The sequence below is a fragment of the Zerene cesonia genome, chromosome 4, assembly GCF_012273895.1.
Source record: "Zerene cesonia ecotype Mississippi chromosome 4, Zerene_cesonia_1.1, whole genome shotgun sequence".
Classification (NCBI taxonomy): domain Eukaryota; kingdom Metazoa; phylum Arthropoda; class Insecta; order Lepidoptera; family Pieridae; genus Zerene; species Zerene cesonia.
In genome coordinates this window covers 4,645,355-4,666,954 of record NC_052105.1, presented here as the reverse complement: position 1 = coordinate 4,666,954, position 21,600 = coordinate 4,645,355, and the positions used below count along the sequence as shown (strand labels likewise).

The window sequence follows — 21,600 nt, the reverse complement described above, 5'->3', positions numbered from 1 at the left end:
AACATTATTGATGCAAAGTCTTGACTATATTCGGACTGAAGGTCTTTTAAAATTGGAGGAGTGACAGGAAAAAAAAAAATTATATATATATATATATATATGTATATAAATTAACACACTAACAAGTTATTTTCAATATAAAAAAAAAAACAGATTCTTACGAGCTCGCTCGTGTTTTTGTGTGAGTGTACGCAAACACCTTACTCGGGTCCAAGCCGAGTACATCCGCATATAATACGATATTCCCTACAAATGCTAAACGTCGTAACAGAACGTCAATCCAAAAATATGCGAGTACTTATGATACTGAAATTAGCAGACATGTAACAATTTTTGTGTTTTTTGAATTGAAAAAAATATTTCGTTATATGGATTTTTTCTTTTTCAGTTTTTTTTCCTCTTTGAACCAACGAAAAAGTACGGCGCACAAAAAAATATTATCTATACATAAAATACTTTTAAAATAAATATATTTCATGTTGTGTCAAATCACCCCCTGGACTACGGAAAGAGAGGGGATTGCAACCGTCTATTTTCTCCCCTTGTCGCATGATTTTTGTACGGCGTTGCGGAATAATGGATTAGAAGCAGTATTGAAATAGTATGACGCAGATGCCGTACAAAATCAAATGACCAAATTTACCCCGGTAATTGTCGGAAAATAAAAAATAAATCCGACTTTGTGGCGCACCATTTTTTTACGGCACTGCGCGTTTTCTTATTATTTTTAATGGATCTTATCGGTGGTAAGAATGCCGTACAAAAACATGTGACCAAAATGTACTCACTCTACCTGTACTTTTGAATTCTCACCTGCACTCAGTTGGACAGCTTACAAGTGACGGCATAGTGCTGAATCTTATTATTTTATGCCCTTATATCGTTCTAGATAGGTCACCTGGTGGTTCAAATGACCCGTAATTTTTTCTATATGGGCCTGTAGTCTAATAGTTTAAACCGAATTTTTTACAATTGCATCTATCTATTATTTTTTAACTAGACAATTTTTTTCTTTGTTGCAATACAAATAAAAACCGTCATAGAAGGCCTGTGTCCCAGCAGTGGGAACATATAAGGGCTGATGATGATGATGATGAATACAAATAAAAAAAGTCCTATGACATTTCATGATAAAGTTAATGGATTTAGAAATATGATGCTCACTATGCCTCTGGTTAATTTACATTTTTGTGTATTTTTTTTACTATACAATAAAGTGTTTTAAACAAACGAATAAATAAATTAGACAGAGGCACAATGAAAAGCTTCTTATTATGTATCTGATTAACTGAATCTCAGTAGCTAACTGTTATTTTAAAATGTCAACTATAATATATTTCCCTAAAAACACAAAACTCGTCTATTATGCTATGAAAGTCCTACTAAAATCGGTTTACCAATTCTGAGGATTAAAAAACATCAATAAGATTATTATTTATGTCTTAGTATCATGTAAATAAGCTTCAAATAAACAAAGATACTTGAGTTATTCTATAACTATTGATGTTATACAATATTGATGTTTGTTTGATTAAACGCGCTAATCTAAAGAAATATTGGTTCATATTGCAAAAATACTTTTGTATTGGATTGTCCATTTATCGAGGAAGGCATTGGCTATATCTTGAGAGGAGACGTAGTTGTATGGGTCAGTTAGTATTTAGGATTTAGATAAATATTGTAATAGAAAAAATGTGTGTCAAACAATCGATAGGGGTTTTTAAAGTTTATTGTTTCCCTCGTAAGAATATAAAATGCTTCAATTAATGTTTTTAAGTTTTGCAAATACTGCAGTGGTAATCTTGTCTCGCTTTTTTGTATTTAAAATAACGTAAAAAGTAGTTGATGTTGAAGTAGTTGACATTGGTAATGTGAAAGGTTAATCTTCATTTTCTAAATATCGATCGTTTAATTTCTTCCATTGTCATAAATATATTGTGCATACCATTTTTATAATTAAGTAGGTATTTCATTATTAGGTATCGTGACTTCCTAAAAATCTATTTAAGAGAGCTTACGAATGGCCCTTTAAAGGTAACGAGTGGTTTGCATGATACATTTAATTACAATAAGTAATAGTGTATTTCTTTGAAACACGCCCGTTTTCAACGAATGTGTGGCTATTTAACTTGTCGCTGTTTCTTACCCTTTTTAATGCATATTTTGGGTTAAAATAGGGGAATATGAATAGGAAGGGTTACCTATAAGATTCGGTTATTCAATAGGTACCCCAACTTCTTTGTGATGTTGACTAATCCAGTTTTTATATTCACATATACTTATATTTACCACACGTTTACTTAGTAGTTAAACGATGAGAATTGATAAAGACGAGCACCCCAGTTAATGCTTGAATGGTATATATAAAGCCCGCTACATTGTTAATGTAATATTTTTGAATAACAATGAAATAAAAATATCATGCGTTTTATTGCGTAGTTTAAAATGAAGTACTGCGCACTGCATATTACGGTTGTGTTATCGTAAAAATTATAATTGATCATTGATGTTGCCTTTGAGTTTTTATTATAATAATTCTGATACATATTCTTTTCGCAAAGTAGGTAGGTAAAAACTTATTTAAAGAAAGTCCACGCCTAGTACCTACAATATCGTCTAACTTACACCACTATTAGGTAACTCAGGAATGACTCAACGGAATTTAATGATTTTTGGTTTGTTGGAACTGTCTCTCAATGTACTGATTACGAATAAGGATAGCGACTTAAAAAAACCGGTCAAGTGTGAGTTGGACTCACGACGAAGCCAGGGCGTAGGACGTTATACAATAAGTTCTAAACTCTATGTATAGTATATTAGCCACCCGCCGCGTTATATAGGCCTCCAATGTGGGTTCAGGCCATAATCCACCACGCTGGCAAATTACGGGTTGGTAGATGTAACATGTCGTCGAACTTTAGATTCTTGGACATGTTGGTTTCCTCACGATGTTTTCCTTCACTTTTTTAAACATTGGTGTTGTTATCCACATGTGCAGAAAAATCGATAAATCAATTTATTTCCTGCACGCTCGCCCGGTCTCGAACCCCGACTTATCGATTTTGAAGTCCGATGTTCTCATCACTGAGCCACCACTGCTAAACCCTCATAGGAGGCCTGTCTCCCAGCAGTGGGAACATATATGGGCTGATGATGATGCTCCGTCATATACATATAAAGTTTCTTCTTGAATTATTATCTATTCAAACCCGTAGCCAAATCCACCCGTATTAAATTAATAATTTATAAAATTAAACGCATAGATTTAAGATTTATTTAGATAGATAGATTATTATTTTATCTCTATGTAAAAATAGTCGAAGTTTTCTGATGAAAACGTCTATTTTTATAGAACGCAGTGATTAAAGTGACATATTTTTTTAAATAAATATATACCTACATTCTACGTATTCGTTATAAAATCCACAACAAATTTTTGAATCATTGTGAAATCTATCAAATAATGTACTTAATATCGAGTTAGAAGTATTTTTAGGGTTCCTATTCCATTATTCAATGCTTACCCACATTAAATTAGAATTTGTAAATATGAGTACTTTTTACACAAAATACTGCTACATATAACATTCTAGTAATATTTTTGTATTGCGATAAACACCTTCTACTACGAGTATTTGGATAATCATTAACATAAGTTACGCATAAATACATGTTACTACAAAGCAATTGTTTTACGACGCAAATCATTTCAAGCAGTCGATTTATGTTGCAAGGAGAAAGTCGAGCCACGTTTGCATTCCTGACCTTATTTTCATCTATCGATTCCATGTCTATCGGCACTCAGAGAATTCGCTATGACGCCTACGCGACTTAGCACAATTACGGAAATTGAGTATCTACATTGGTTTTATCCGAATTATATTAATCTCATAATTCAAATGTGACAATAATTGATTTTATTACCAAATACATTTTAGACCGTGGCTTTCAATAACTTATTTTTTTTATTTGTATATACGAGATTTAATGTACCTGTTTCGAAATATATAAAAATACCTAATATATGGCCTTTTGAAAATAATATTAGAGAATTCTATCAATATTCAAATTAGCAACGCCTACGAAAAATCTTCAGGTCGGTCGTTCACTCGATGTTGGACTAGTTATTTATTAGCATATTGTTTCCATAATTTTCTAAAATACAATGTTTCGTTTCATATTTATGAATTTCATCATTTTTACTTCATTCTTATATGAAAAACATGAGGCTTATTTCGCAAAAGCGTTTTAATTGAAAAATAATTTTGAAAGCCCTGGTAAATAGTGATATAACTGGGTTGTAGAAAAGCGTGTAATGTATAGAGGGTAGGTGTGCAGCGTGCAGCATTTAATTAAGGCGGTGGGTGCACTCCGTTCGCGTGCCGGCCATGCACTTCCGGTGCGCCCCGGGGGCGCTGCGCTTTTTCCTCGCGGGGGAGGCCGGAGCGAGGAAAGCGCGACCGGTCGTCACCCGCGTTAAGGAATTAAAATTTTTCACGTAAACTGGTTTGATAGCGCGTACAGTGGCAGAGTGGGGGTCGCGAATACGCGTCGCGCCAGCCATTAGCAGGCTCGTTACAAAGCGCGCGCGCGTCCCGATCTGACGTTTGCGTATGCGGTGCCGTGATGTGCGCATATACATTTATTTACGATACTCGTTTGGTTCCTTATGAATGACGGTTATTATTTTAGATTATAAATGTATATATCCGGTAACGCCATAAATTACGTAGTATGATGTAAAAGATCATTGCCATTTTTTTACAATTTAATAAATTGTGTGTGTTTATTACCCATCGAGTGAACTTGTTATAATTGTGTCTGCATTAATACATGAAAAATAATCCGATAAGCGTGCGAAGAGAGAGAATTGTTGCTGGGTCTGCCAAAATTCTTATCAATTGCTCAACACGGCTCAAGGTCGCGCGTTATCACTGGCATTCGTGCACAACCGATGGATTTGTTCTGTGATTGCGCGCATCACTGCAAATCACTAATTTATGTGTGTGCTCTTAATAATTATGTTCGATAAAATGTTTTACTCGTTTATTCATTTCATCTGAAACATTGTGTTAGTATTCATCGGTTTTAATATTATTTTCCGTCACATGCAATTTGTCTTCATCAGTGCAGAAGAAGGATGTCTGGAATAAAATAATTACCCGTAAAGTGAAACGAATGTTTACAAACTTCCATCGTTTTAGTGCAGCTTGCTATGTAGATCGCGACCCAGTTGCGCGTGATTGAGGATAAAACAATATAAATAGCTCTTCAACAGTTCGCGTGTGTGAGCAATACCTGCTAATAGTAAATAGTGTTTAAAAGTGAGAACATAGGGGAATGCAGTGAATTATTTGTGATGCACGATGAGACACGAAACTACTCCTGCGGCTTGGACTGCTCCCGGTGAAGTCTGGGAGTATGTGAGTCAACTAGTCAGCTCTTACCACGACCAGCATGACTGTCAGGTGCCAGTTTTTTTTATTTTTCTTTAAAATCTTCGCGTAGGTTTTGGGTGACCTGTGTAAACTTGTATTTTGTATTATTTTATAATAAAAGTTGATTAGAAGTTAAAGACTTTTTAACGCAATATATTCATTACATTATTGAACGTTTTGAATACTTATAGCCGTTAGAATATAATACTCGCGTAAAATCAAACTCATGAAAATACTATAGTACCTGCTTTTAAAAATTATTTCGAAGGAAGTAAATATGTAGATTGCGTACGTACGTAGGTAAATTAACTAGTAATTTTTTGTAAATCGGCAAACTCAAATTATTACATTTTAAAATAACTTAATAAAATTACCTACCTGAATAACAGCCATGAGTTGTTTCATCCATTTCTTATTTCAATATTGATATTTACAATTCTGTATTTTTACACACTACATTTTTATATCTAGTACATATACTAATTCGAATATTTACAATTTCATTAAATACTGAGTTTATAAATGGTAATCTAACTTTAAACGATTTTGCTTTAATGATTCATTCTGGTTAACGTATAGAGATTTCCATCTTAACATTATTCATACGAGAGACCTACTTACTGTTGGTTACCTATAGGCACCTATCGCCTGCGTGTTCTAACACAGACACGCAAAATTAAATTTTATTACTCCACAGCGACTAATGTAAACATTGAAATGTAAGACAGTTTAACATTAGTATGCTCGTATTAGCACGGTTTTTATTTGCATTATTAGCTGACACCTGCGATTATGTGCACGTACCATGAGATGTTTTGGTGGGCGTAATAGTGCGTCTTTTTCTTGCCTTTTTTTACAGAAAGGAAGCCCTAATCTTATATCTTTGAGCAATTCTTGTATATATATAATTGGAATCTCGGAATCGGCTCCAACAATTTTCATGAAATTTAGTATACAGGGGGTTTCGGGGGCGATAAATCGATCTAGCTTGGAATCTTTTTTAGAAAATGTCATATTCGTGTTATATCGACTTAAACTTACTTTTTTAACAAATAGGAGGCGTTTGAGTAGTCCCAATTTATTATGAAAAATATTATTCATATTTCATCATTTTATTAGTATGTAATTAGTACTTAAATATAATTTCCAAAAAACACAATTTATAAAAAAAAAAAAAATACCGAGCAAAGGTCATCCAGTTACTTATCACTTAAAAGACCAACTAACCAGTGAAAGTCCTATCGATTTATAGATAGTCTAGATTTTTTCTTGCGACTTGCGAGTGAACTCGTTACATTGTATATACTATTTATATTTACAAAGTTTTAATGAATTGATATTAACATTGGGAACCAGCTTTTCTATAGTAGCTCTAAATAGACAGATCAAATTTATATATACAATTTGACCGTGAAATTGTGATCGAGCGAGCGTGACCGCGTCGCGTGTTTAAATTCGCTGAGCACACATCCGTAGTGTAAATATCATTTGTTATCATTGCCTTTTCTTTCTTAAATTCAAAGGAAATATTTGTTGATATAGCTGTGATTAGCATCAGCCACAATTGCAACAATTTTTCTGGTCACATAGAACGGCTACCTACATTAAGCGATTGCATAATGCGTCTGTTTTCGAGGGGTTTTTCGAAATTATGGCGCTTTGCATCTGTACATTATTATTCGTATTAGCTATGAAGGTTTCATAACACCTTGTGTTTATTATTCAAATATATATTTTCCATAATAGATTTATCCTTCAAATAGCCTTGAATTCAACAAAAAAGAAACTTTTTTAATTGTGTCAAATCGTAAGTTTTTAATGAAATCCAGGTAAATTATCAACTTTACAACAATATATGACGTTCAAAAGACGTTCGGTACCTACGTAGCGAAATTTTTTAGGTAAATTCAAATAAAAAACGCACATAATACTGTTTAGTCTTTAAAGTCCGGTTATTAGGTAATAAAATATTTTTGGATATGAGTTTGCGATCTGATATCCTCTTTAGATAAACACAAACTATTTTGAGTCACTGTTTTTTTTTTCTCGCTTTCAGAATTTCTTTCAATTCCAAAATATTTGATACATTTATATCATAATGCCTGTATGTTATGCAAGTCCAAATATTATTTATGCGTCTGTACGCTTTCGTTTTTGCTGTGCGCGTTCATTATAAAGAAAACGGAGGGAGCTGCCACTGGCCATCGCTGATCGAAGCTAAGCTCGCTAGTTCCATAGTACATGCCACTGATTGATGTGCGTCGCAGTTAAAGCCCTGTAGATCTTATCTCGAGTATCTAATAGCTTTAACGAGATTACGGTACCATTCCAGTTCAATTTACATCTCTTCCTGATTGTTATCGCATCGACTCGCTGTATCAACGCTCAGACCAAACAGATGCTGTGGACATGGTATTAGTAATACTTACGGTTAATTTCCTGGTTTTTCTTTTTTACCTCGTTTATTGTTTTCGATTGTGTTCGATGACTTATCGTAATTACCATGGACTTTAATGACTGATTATGCAATACCTGTAGCTAACCTTTATCTGAAGGAAAAGGTACTGTTATTATTTTAATAAGCTTTATGATTTAGTTACATTACGTATGCAACTCACTTAAATATATTACGTACGCATACACGTATACCCACATTAGCGTATTATGTATACAACTTTCTGTTTTGTTACAATATAATATTTATCAACGGCTTTATTTTCTTCTTCATCTTCATTTCTGCTTCATCATTTATATTAGTTTAATTTTATAGTGTTGTTCCTTGAATTAAAGAAATACTAGCTGTGACCCGCAGTTGAAACCGCGTAAGTCCGTATCCCGTAGGAATATCGGTATAAAAAGTGCCTATGTGTTATTTCAGTTGTCCAGCTATCTACGAAGCAAAATAGTATTATTATTCACCAATAGATGTCAGGAAAAAAAAAACACGAATAAAACACGAATATGACATTTTCTAAAAAAGATTCCTAGCTTTATCGCCCCCGAAACCCTCTATATACTAAATTTCATGAAAATCGTTGGAGCCGATTCCGAGATTCCAATTATATATATATATATATATATATATATATATATATATATACAAGAATTGCTCGTTTAAAGGTATAAGATATTTTATAGTTTGAATTAACATTGACGTTGTCACATGTATTTGAAAATACTTACAAATTTGTTATAAATCGGAAAGTGTGTATGTTTCACATGACCATGGAGCCGGATCCCGACTATTTCATAAAGATACCTATAACATGCTTGCAAGCTTTGACAATGTCGTGATAAATATTAAAATGTGGTTGGTAATTGAGGGCGCATTAAATTTCTCAGCTTGCCTTTATTAATGGTGGCTTTACACAGCGTAGTGGTTGTATTGCATTTTGCGGTATTTGACGAGTATTGAATTTGTAGACGCGCATATGACGACGGGAGGCGATGGTTACTAAACCGGTTGGACACCTTTGAAGCGGCGAATGTCGGCTTTTGGTGACATCCGCAAAAAGTGCGCAATCTCATACACAACTGAGTGCTGCGCCGATCATTTAATCGATGCGCTTATATATAAGTTTAATGCAAACTATCCTACTCGAAACTTGATCATTATACGAAGCATTGATTTCCTTCGCCTCGTCTCGCTGTTTAAACCGGTTAGACTATCGTCTATGAACATAAACGATTATAGACTCTTGTTCTGTGAAAATAGACGATCGCATTGCATTCCCAGTTACATTGGACAGATGGATAATAATGATTCTATTAAAATAACAGACGAGTTCCTTTGCCGTGGAGATCTTTAGAGTGCATTCTTGTCATGTGTTTAAAAACACTTATGATTATCATGTAAATTGCGATTTAAGCACTGTGAACGTTGCATACGAAGGTGAAATGCTTAAAGCGAAAAAGTTAAGGTAGAAGTTGTGAGGGAATGCCAGAGACTTGTATATATGAGAGAGTGCTATGTATATTCGATATGTTCTCAGGTCGCACTTGGTCACATCGATTTTACGCACCACTGCTGCTTACTTATATTCAATCGACCGCTTTATAAACAATTCGCCGACCCTCATACGGGCTCGTTGTGTTAATAATAAACGCTCTCAATCAGGCTCCTCACATGCCAATTAAAAATATGTATACCCTTACATGCACTTTATGCTATGAACGTTGAGATGGCATCACATCTTTAAATTCGACGCAATTTCGTAATTTGATGAATTTTTTGTTCAGCTTGTAAATTAACGGCACGGCATAATATATTAAAAGTGGATTTGTATTTTAAGATTCAAGTTTATAAGCGGCAAGTACAAGTTATTAACGAAGCGTTGAGTAGGGTATCGGGAGTCGGGATAAGCCGGTCTCACAACCATCTAGTGTTGGCTTGTTTCATATAGCCCCTTGTGACAACTGCGCAACTCGCTACTGTAGGGTTGACGGTAGAACACCTGTTTACATAGAAATAGATGACCAGATAGTAAGTATAATAAATCGGCCTTTATTATTGACGCAACCTCTTCAACCGTGTATTAAAATAACGTAGTCATAAACGATTTCCCACGAATTCTTATATGTGTGATAAATAATCACACGTTTTCTCATTTAAAATTAATAATTTAATAATTTGATATTTTTTTACTCAATGAATATTTAGCAAGTTCTATTAAAATGATACCAGCCCTTGCTTTCTCTCGAGCAATGCAAAACGAGGCTCGGGAATAAATCGTTTACATGGTTGTCGGCGTAAACTGGTACCGCTGTGCATCGCATCACAAAACTTCCAAGCAATAATAAAATCCAGATGCGTTAATTCTCTTATTCATACTTAGTGTTCCATAAAAATATCTATACCTAGAGTAAAATTAAAATTAAATTAACACCTATGTGTGTGACGGTAGTATCACATCTGATTAAAGTATAATGTACGCAGTGTGTTGGTACATTTGTGCGCTTGGTACAGCGTGTAGCAAAGCAGTGGCGGTCTTATCTCACCATTAGAGTTATTACGGGCCGGTATCTCGCCCATCGCACCGCTTCGATTGTTTCTGAATGCGCCACAAAGCCGGGCGCTACCAGCGTAATTGACCACTGTTTATTTCCAAGACGAGGTCTTATTTTATGCATTATTCTGCAGCCGAATGATTAAACATTTCATTGTTAACAAGGAAGTATTTTAATTGAATATATTGTTTTGTCATAAGTGCTTTACCAATAACTATTGAATTATTCACCTATATGAAGCGTTCTAGAACGTATATGGTTATGTGGAATATTATGTTTATACGGAACATCAAATTGTTGAAACTATGAAAATTTCTATAAAATAATTTCACATGGAATATCAACGTAGCCAGTGTCTTTTAACTAAGACCAGACTTGATCAAGTGTGCAGAGGGCACTTATTTACAGATAGTATCAGATGATTGCCGCCTACGCGATTCATACCAGAGCTCGCCTGCCTTATCATTATTTGTTATATGTATTCATCATATGATAATGTTATGTTTCTCCTTGTTGCGTTTGCGTTTGTTTGTTTGTGTAATTCTACAATTAATATCTTAATTAATTTGTTAAACAAATAAAACGTAAATTACTTCTATCCATTCCTGCAAAATGTATTTTAGATTGTAGTATTAGCTAAATTTTATTTATTAATTTTTTTGTTTACAATCGACGTCCCAAAAACGAAGTTTTCGATTCCACTGTTTAGAGGTTGTTTTCATTTGGTGGGACCAAATGAAAACAAGAATTTGGAGTGATATCCAGGGACGCGCCAATCTTCGTCTTTTTTACGTATATCTTGCTTGGTTATACCAAAAGGGATGTCTTATAACATTAAGAAATATTATGAGACATTGCTAGCCACTGATAAAGCAGACATGCGAACTTTTAGAGTATTATTACCAACACTGCAAATTCATTTGCGTTATTAAATAAAGCTCGTTTCGAAGATCACGTACGAAGTATTCCCTCAGTGACGACGGTAATCGTGCACTAGCTATCGCATTCAATTAATCTCGAACAGTTTCTCTGTGACTTTTGACGTGCCGTCCCGATTCCGTGTTGCAGTGACGAGGTACAGTAATATTTTACACATGATTAGAGCGGCGGGCACCGGCACTGTATGGGTAAGCAAATTGCAGCGAACGCGACGCGGAGTCACGATCTGAACCTCTCGGGAACTCAGGAGAATTTCTTGAGAATTTCAACGTAAATGCTACAACAGATATTAATGGTACACCAACTTGGATAATATAACTCTAAATTATTCACTAAAAATACTTTTTTGTTATAAAATTGAAACGGATGTGTCAAGTGCCACGATATATGCATTAAGAACGTTCTGTTATTAATATCATTCCCATGACTGCTACGTATTCCGACAGGGAAGATATGTAAATCTAGATTTATCAAGTCGTTGGATATTCAAATTAGATATCGCTCTTAGGCCGATTACATCGCGTTACGGATAAGGAAGTCACAGCGTATCTTGTCATCGCCCGGAATACTACTGTCTGCTACCGCCACACCATTGCTGTTTTATATATTTTGTTTAATATGCATTATTCATTTTTTTCAAAGTAATTAACGTGTTTGTAAAAAAACGTTTATTCCTTCAGTATTTAAAAAAAAATCCTATTCAAAATACAAAGAATTATAAATTTATTAATGATATACACAATATCGAACAAAAATAGTAGATTTTTATTAGATGTTTTTGACCATTTTCCATTGGCTTATCACCCTACATTTGTACACCTTAATTAGGAATGGTCAGACACTGTAGATTGTGATCGCGGGTATGGTAATAGGCGCCTAATTCTGAGTCACACGCGGCGCCGGCGTGACTCTACACCCCGAATCCATTGCGTGAATTAAAAAAATAATGCAACCGTTGTATAAAGCCATAACAAAAGTAATATTTGACAGCATAAAATAATGGTGGAAGTGATGCAGCTTGGTTTATTTATTTACACCTAACCGTGGACTTAATGCTAATTGATTTTGACATTGATATAAGGATATATATTGATTATGTTAAATTTGTTTGAAGAAATCAGTTTGAAATATACTTTGTCAATAATTTTAGGACGCTATATCACAGAATACTTAATAGTAATTAAAAACGTAGTTATATTTCTCGCGTTATCTAGTGTAATGCATTTATCGTTTAATAAATTACTATACTTTTGTTATGGGTAGATCGCCGAGTCTTTGTGTATATTCATTAACGTGAATAAAGAAGGTACCTACATCACAAAGATAACGTACGGCTTAGTTGTTACAAGGTGGGATTCATACATTATATTATGCAACGGTGTCAATCCGGTTGGAACGGCCGGTCCAACCCTCGCGACTGCTCACTGTCTGAAGGATAATGTTATGCATCTGACCTTGGTTATGTTTCGATACTCTTCCCATTATACAAAACAGATGTTAAAAGTATTTACGTGCATATTGTGTATGGGGTATCAAGTTAAGTTAGTTGTCTGTTTTTATTTTTAAGGAGCTGAGAATGCTTCGAATTGGGCCATTTCGCACCGGAGTAGGTACCCACAGATCAGCGTAAATAGTAGCATGGTACTGTGTTTCGTTCGGTGAGTGGGAGAGTTGGAGACCTGTTTCACTTCCCTATCCATATTCCTTACCCTTCCCAGCCCTTTCCTTTACAAATTGCTCATGCCTACATGATATTGAGTGCATTTTATCTTATTTTACAAGCAGCTATTAGCGGCAATACGCTTACAATTTTTTTATCACCGCCCCCGCGTTGTGATAATTGATACACATAGGCATTTTCCTTGGCTGAAAGTTGTACTGTCTTTGCATGTTGATTTAAGCTAACTGCATGAGTTATCAGTAGGATTGGTTTCTAAGTTTAATTTTAATTCGATAAGAATTAACAAAATCAAACGATAAAGATGAAATGTTATAAATCACTGGCGCATTATTATAATTGTAACTTTAAGTAAAACGTATAAATAAATGGTATCCTTTAAATGACTTACATGTTTATAGTCTTAAATACAATATCGTTGTGTTCTTTTTATTGATAGCCTTTATAGCGAATCCGATGAAGATCGTAAATATAATCATGTTTTTATTTCGGCGTCGCGTAGCACTTGAGTTCGAAACGTGACAAAGAGAATAAGTTTCAACTGACAATACGTCTCATAAAATCAATTTGAGACTACTAAAATGGAGAATTGTTTTATAAATAATTTAATGTTTTGAATATTTTTTCATACGTTGAAAATTGCTGATAAGAAGAATAAAAGTAGGTAACGCTGTTGGGAGATTACCGTGCCGTACCTTCTTCCACGCTGGAATTAGTACTGCTTTAAGACATCTCAATAACTCCCCTGGTCTTAATAAACGGTAAAGTTTTTTTTTTAAGATTAACTATGAGGGTTCCTAGTACATACGATAATAACTTAAGATCTTTATTCATGAATCATAACTGTACATATACTGCTTTGAGATGCATTGTAATTTGAAGAAATACATATGCGTGTAGTTTAATTCAATTACCGCATTTGATAACGCTTAAAGAGGTATTAAAAACAATTAAGGCCAATTTAAAATTCTCTTTGTGTCCAATGAAAAGAATATGTGATATAAATATACAAGCATATTTATACATATAGTCGTATGTAAGATACAATGAAAAATAGTTTTAACGAGTATACGTAATGGATGTATGGCTTCCGTCTATAAGGCAGACAGCCACATGTTTTATTTGCGATTGCTCATCACACTCATTTGGCAGCTCTATTACAGATCTTTGTTTCCTCTGCCTTGTTAAGTTATAAATCCTATTTTAACTGGCATGTATATTGGTAATTTTTGTAAAATATAGTAAGTAGAAGCTTCATTTAACAAATTTACGCAGTCTAAATTGAATATGTATGAGCAATAAATTTCGTCACATAACTTGTCTCTGTAATCTGGTTATCTTGTTGGGCATTGTAAGTGTTTTATTAAGCTAACAAGATAAAATACTTTAGAACATTAATCGATGGTATAAAAAAATCATAGCATTTTAAAACTCATAAACGTCCATAACATTTTAATGAAGGATAATTTTATTCACTATACTTAAAATTATCTCATCATAATTCCATACATAAAATATTTCCATAATAGAAGGTTGACAACGAAATGCTGTGACCTATAGAGTATAGTGCGGCAAATACGTGGCCTACGCTTTTCACAATGCATTAATCTTGTGGTTATAGACGTGACGTATTGTTTGCACATCACGGGTGTGTAATACACGCAAAACCACAGCCACTACATGTGTTCCGATGTCCAATTATGTGTTCGAGAGTAAATCATTTCATTTATTAAGACGAAACAAATTTTCTTAACTGAAATATATCATTTACACTTTGCACTGCTGTTATTAAAATAAGCTCCCGTTCTCAAATACACATTTCAAATCTATAAGCTTGAATAGCTAGACAAGCTAGAATAGATTATCTTCTCATTATAATCATCGGTAGGTAATAAGAACTGTACACTACAACCACCCACATTATCATGCGTTAACCGGTCAATTTCATTTAGCCAACGGTTGTTTTGAACTGCAGCGTCATGAAACAGCTAATTTGCCTATTATTTTTGATCAAATTATTGATATTTATTTCGTAAATATTGTAGATAGATTTCATAAGATGCATAATGTTATGGTATGGAAAATACAACTTAACACACATCAGTTAGAGGATATACCGAGGTTAAGAGCGTTATTACATTTATGCGCTCGTATTTAAAATACAGTGTATCTAGAATGAGATTCTTGTTAAATGAGAATGCACTTAGACTAGACAATTGACACCGGCATCAATGAGTAATTATTTATAATTACCAATGATATTTGCAGGTACATGTCAATTTGTAAAATTTCCATGCATTTTGAAAATGAATAGATAAACGACAAAGGTATGTTGATTTACGAAAAAGGATGATATTATCTTGTATGTAAATATCTGTAATTAAAGCACGGGAACGATGTCCTTGGGGTTACGTACGTACAATGAGTCCGGTTGGTAGTCCGCATATTCTTGCGTCATCTTTTCAATATTATTTCGGACTCACTTGAAGTGCATTTTTGTTGACATGATAAATACATTCGTGTTTACTCTTGAATCGTTTCAACCAGTTCAAGTAATTCTGTTGTTACTGTTATTTGTACTTATTATTAATAAGTACCTGGATCACCGAGCTTTGCTCGGTATTATCTTTTTTTTTAAATTTAAGTCGATAAAACACGAATATGACATTTTCTAAAAAAGATTCCTAGCTAGATCGATTTATCGCCCCGAAACCCCCTATATACTAAATTTCATGAAAATCGTTGGAGCCAATTCCGAGATTCCAATTATATATTATATATATATACAAGAATTGCTCGTTTAAAGATATAAGATATAAAGCTGAAGAGTTTGTTTCCTTCTTTGTATGTAAGCACTAATCTCAGTAACTATTGGACTGATTCGAACTCGAAAGCTATTTCACCTTTGAATATGTACGTGATCTCTGAGTGTTAAGTGCTATAAAGGTACCACAGAGAAGTCGAGGCGGTAGCTTGTTATATGACTGGTCATGGTCAATACCACGAATCAGTGTTTTAGCTTTATCAAACTCTGAATGAGCATATGCACGTTGCCACGTATCAACCATATGCCACAAAAAAATTAGCAGACAATGAGGTTCGCACATTTTCTATTTTGAGGTGACTGAACCGTTACAGATAAATTTACTCAATCGTTTTTGTTGATACTCAGTTTTTATTGTTTTTTTTTATTTTTATGTTAGAGCGGGCTATATGGTAAGTGACCACTTCCGCCCCTGAATATTTACAGAAACCTGCAAATGCATTGCCCATGTTTAATGAGTAAGAAATAAGGATAGAATAGAGGATGGTGATAAATGAATGGATTGGGAAGGATGAGGGAAAGAAAGTGGGCCTGTATCTATAAAAAGCGATTTAAATATTAGTTTCACAGCATTGATTTGTAATCCAGTTACTCGACACACTGCTCGCATGGATCCGGGGCTTTAATTGATACTCAAACATGTGTTAAACATTATGGGAACCTTGAAATGTTATATTTTAGTAACCCATGACTAATTTATTTCCAGCTAATTGTGGTCTTGTGTTTGCATGTTTATGAGAACTATTTATCGTGAGGATATTTTAAATTCTAGATACAACTAGACTAACTATCAAAGGATTCATACATTTCATCATATTATATACCTTAAATGTATATAAATTGTAATGTCAATAACAAATATGGTCAAAGGGATTAGCAACAGGCTTGGCACAAAAAAAAAAGATTAACCGTCGATATTGTATCATGAATATAAATGAGATAAGACAAAAACAAGATGTGTCTGGGAGAAATAATAAGAGTCGATCGACTGCTTACGTCTAGCCGACACCGTCCTTGAGTGAAGAAATCCTTGATGAGTACAATCAACCGCCACCGGATAGCTGCTTTACAGGGCTACCAATTAATATTATTACTATTGCTATGCTCTTGAGTCTAGCCTGAGAGATCATTACAAATGATTTATTCGCTATATATGATTTATTCGCTATATGTCTCATTTTATGTTCTAATGGTAATATTATTGTCATAACATGTCCAGCAACATTGAACGGAGCTGAATTTTAATTTCGTTAAACAATGTTTCATGTGTGTACTGAATTCAATTTGCAAAAAGTTGTGTGGCAAAAAGTGCCTTAAACAAAAACTACAAATTAGAAATTTATATAGTATGTAAGTAACATTTGTTTTTTTTCCAAATTTGAATATTAGAACCAAATTTCAAATTTTATCAATACACAAAAAGATTCACTTCAATCGGTTACAACCTACACATACACCGAATAACAGTTAAAAAATAAAAAAAGCAGTCGAATTGAGACCATCTCTTAAAAATGACTAAAACTCTACAATATTGAAGTTGCTTTGAATATTTCAAGGTAGATAAGCTTTAAGTTGATTGTTGATATCTTGACTCTTTGCCAAAATTATACGTCTTGTAACGTAGTTGTAAATTTTGTAAGGCGATAATATCGCTTTCGCAGCCCTGTTTGTAAATGTTACGTAGGTGCTATATTATGTGGTGACAAAAAATATGAAATTGATAATAATAAAATGCCACGAAATGTTTATTAGCCGCTCGATCATCGATCACAATGTTTTTTTGTATTTTTGTGTGCACAACTATTTATTTATTATACACTCTATACTTATACATTATAAACTTTTATGTATACAGGTGACAGTGAATTTAATTGTGAGATAACGCGTTTATTACTGTATCTGTTTAATGGTGGGGAAAATTCTTAATTATTAAGCGTCTTAAGTTTTAATTTTATATTATATTTGTCGTTTTTTCGTAAATTCTAGACTAGTTAAGGCTTTATGTTTGCGATGTAAAGACCAATATCTACTATACAACTCCTACTACTCCTAGTACTAATACAACTCCTGTCAATCGCAAAATCTCGTTTATTAATTTGTGTACCATATTTAAGTAAAAATCATGTATTACTTAATTTAAAACTATTTTATTGTAACTTTTTCCTGTTTCTAGTGGATGTCAATTATTTGATATTTGCCGAACCCCTACTTGTTTAGTGTAGAGATATTAATAGGGTCTTACTCGATATCATCAGTATGTTTAAACTCGTCATTTTCGTAATACAGTTATTCTACGATTTGTGAACCGCCAGCAGATTATATTTTCCTAATAATCGTTACCAATTACGTGACTATACGGCCTCGTCGTGTATTATAGACATTCGCTCAAATAACTCGAGTGGCAATAACTGCGCAGGATTGAGATCTTTTTGCAGCCGTTTGTAAGAGGGAATTTCAAACTTCGATGTTATGCTGATTGGTCTTTAGAGTAAGAAACTACATTATCGCAAGGCGAACCTGACAGCAGGCGTCAGTGAGAAAATTTGTTCGTTGTGAAACACAGAAATAAATTACCTATCGAACTACGTACTGACTTTACATCGTATACTTATATTTTTTCCTTCGAGTCCGGAATCGTATTATTTGTTATTCACATACCGATTATAACTCACATCTTTTTACATTAAAACTTGTTATGAGCTACAAAAAAATTCGTTAAAATGGAATTTAAAATTATGTTTGCATTTAATTATTTCAAATGATGTACATTATTCGATCGATTATGTGTTTTTCCACATGCTCAACCACTGTATTCAATTCAGGATCAATCAAAGAAAACCAATTTTTTATTGAATAGCTTGTTAAATAACGATGGGCGTGCGCGTGATTATTGGTTATACATATACATCTCGGAACGACCTTTCTCGCCCTTCCGCGCAATTTGATCAGCCTCCCACCGATGTTCGATTGTCTTCAGCTGTCAAGTTCACGGCCTCAATGACTCGCACTTTGCATTGCTTATGACGTTTTCGTTTATCAATATTTTCCCTCGTGTTTAAATTGTGAAATAATTCAATTTTGTTCAAAATGATTTTAAATCGGCTTTACCCAATTAATTTATCGTTCAGATATATTTGTTATGTTCTGGTTATTTATAAGAGTTTTACAAAACTATAATTATTTGTATTGTATTTTAATTTTTAATTACATGTTTTTTTCTAATCATATGAGATTGAGGATTGACACAAACGTCATAGATGCAGCGCCAATGCTAATAAATCTTGAACATCTTTATTGTTCTATTCATCATGTTATTACAAGATCAACCTCAATACTCGATCATTTTGAGGCGGTCCATTATGAGTATTGTTCTCGACATTTGGCTTGGGGTCGATGACTCGTGCAATCAACTATTTAGTTTGGTTAGTTTCGCCTTGTCTCAAATAACCGCAATAAGACGTGTCTATTGCCAGGGTTATATTGTCATGAAATGTTTGTTGCATTATTTTAACCTAATCATATCAACGTCTTAAATGAATACAAGTAAATTATTGACGATTATAAATTTAAACTTTTAGCGGACTTGATAATAGCATGGACTGCCAATGGTACAACACAGAAGTAATTACGTTAGTTAGTATTTTGGTCGATTTATGACAGATACCTCATTTTAAAATAATTGTATTTCTATTTATTGCTTAGAGATAGTAGATAATACAGCAGTGAATGTAATTTTATACCAACAGTCATACTCAAATACATCTCGCTAGGTGAACGTCCAGGTTAGTCACAAAAAATTGTTTACTACTAGCGGTTGTTGTTCGTTATTTATTTTGTGCCAAATGCCTATGGTCTAGGTCCGGGTAATTTACCGTGAATTTTGAAGAAGTATTAAAAGTTATTAACTGTTATAATCTGTAGTAAATCATATTTTAAATAAAAATCAATTGCTGTATGTTCGTCTCGCTAAAACTCGGGAATGCTTGGAGGGTTTAAAAAATTTGTAATATAATTTTCACAAATGTAAAATGTATGATCGATAAAGTACGTAATATAATTTCCACAAATGTAAATGCAGGTGATATGAAGTTCACAGGTTCATCTAGAAATAAATAATTTATCTGAATGCAACTAAATACGCTTATGCACGATGGCGTCTAAAGGTTACAATTTGTATGAAATGAAAGTACTTTCACAATCGACATTTAAACCTACGATACGGTAATGTTTTGTGTTTGTTTGACTGGCTGTCAGATATAAATCTCCGCGGATCACGAGGTGGTTAATGTGATATTCGTGTCGGCGCCGACTCGCAATAGGCACATAGGCACCGTTAGCATATTGTCTTCAAATGCTTTAGGATTACATATTTGTTCATGTAACCACTATGTGCCAAGTTGTATTAAGACAAATCAATTGCACGGTAATGTTCATCATCATCATCATCAGCCCATATATGTTCCCACTACTGGGACATAGGCCTCCTATGAGGGTTCAGGCCATAATCCACCACGCTGGCCAAGTGCGGGTTGGCAGATGTCACATGTCGTCGAATTTTTAATTCTTGGACATGCCGGTTTCCTCACGATGTTTTCCTTCACCGTTTAAGCAGTGGTGATGTTATCCACATGCGCAGATAAATTAAAAAATCAATTTATTTCCTGCACGCTCGCCCGGTCTCGAACCCCGACTTATCGTGAAGTCCGAGGTTCTCACCACTGAGCCACCACTGCTTTTTACATTACCGTCGCTACCGAAGTTAGCGACGGTAATGTTATTTAATGATAAATAGTATGTATACATTCTCAATCGTATTTTGTTATGTATCTACCCTAATATTATAAATAGGAAACTTGTATTTTTCGTATGTTTTTGACGTTTCCAAGCAAAAACCACAGGACGAATATCAAAAATTATTTCACCAGTAGTAAGCTACAAGTTCACTGAGTCACGTAGGTACCAAGGGGAATCCGGGGCGAACAGGTAGTTAGTAATAATTTTAATGTGATACGGCACATACTACTAAAATTAAAATTTGTATTTAAAAATTTAATACGTATGCTGTTATCTAAGGCTAAGTAGCCGGAAAGTTTATTATTGTTTATCTTTTTAAATTTCGAAACCATTGGAAATGGTTTGTTTAGTTAAGTTTCGTGAAATTTGTGCCTATGTTATTTTCGTGGTATTAATTTATGTACATTCTTGATTCCCTATAGTTACCTTTTGTTTATATGGTGTAAAAACGCTATGTGTGATATCCTAGCTCTGATAAGGGCCACGCGGCAATTCGACCCCTTGATATGTAAGGGTTGCTTGCCCTTCCGCCTTATTGATTAGCGCCTACGTTGTATTTGATTAGTATAGAAGTAATGTTAGTTACCACTTTCAATTTTTTTTTCTGATTTAAATACCTTAGTGTTTCAACTGCAAAACACATTTAATTATATTAGCGATAGGTACCTATCGTGGCTAACATAAATATGTTTTGCATGTGGTATGGGAGCAAATTGAATAGTATTCAAAACAAATTTTCAAGCGCCAAAAACAATTATTTTAAATAACACTGTTCAAAGACAATATTGGTGTATAGTATTATGGCTATTGTCATTCAGGGGCTACATGTTAATAAACTATTTTTTTTATTTACGAGCTGATTCTGCGGCCTTGTTCTGCAGCGGCACGCTTAAATGCTGAACGATCTATTGACACTCATC

General features: G+C 33.9%; 1 protein-coding gene across 1 annotated transcript in view; it reads left to right on the top strand.

The window, feature by feature from the left end:
- The first annotated feature begins 4,562 nt into the window (after window positions 1-4,562).
- The window catches only part of LOC119839737 (histone-lysine N-methyltransferase ash1-like), a 32,466-nt gene continuing 15,428 nt past the window's right edge, over window positions 4,563-21,600 (top strand). Inside the window, exon 1 of the mRNA XM_038366171.1 lies at window positions 4,563-5,468. Within this exon, the coding sequence (XP_038222099.1) occupies window positions 5,367-5,468 (102 nt within the window). The 5' untranslated portion in view covers window positions 4,563-5,366. The remainder of the gene's footprint in view (window positions 5,469-21,600) is intronic.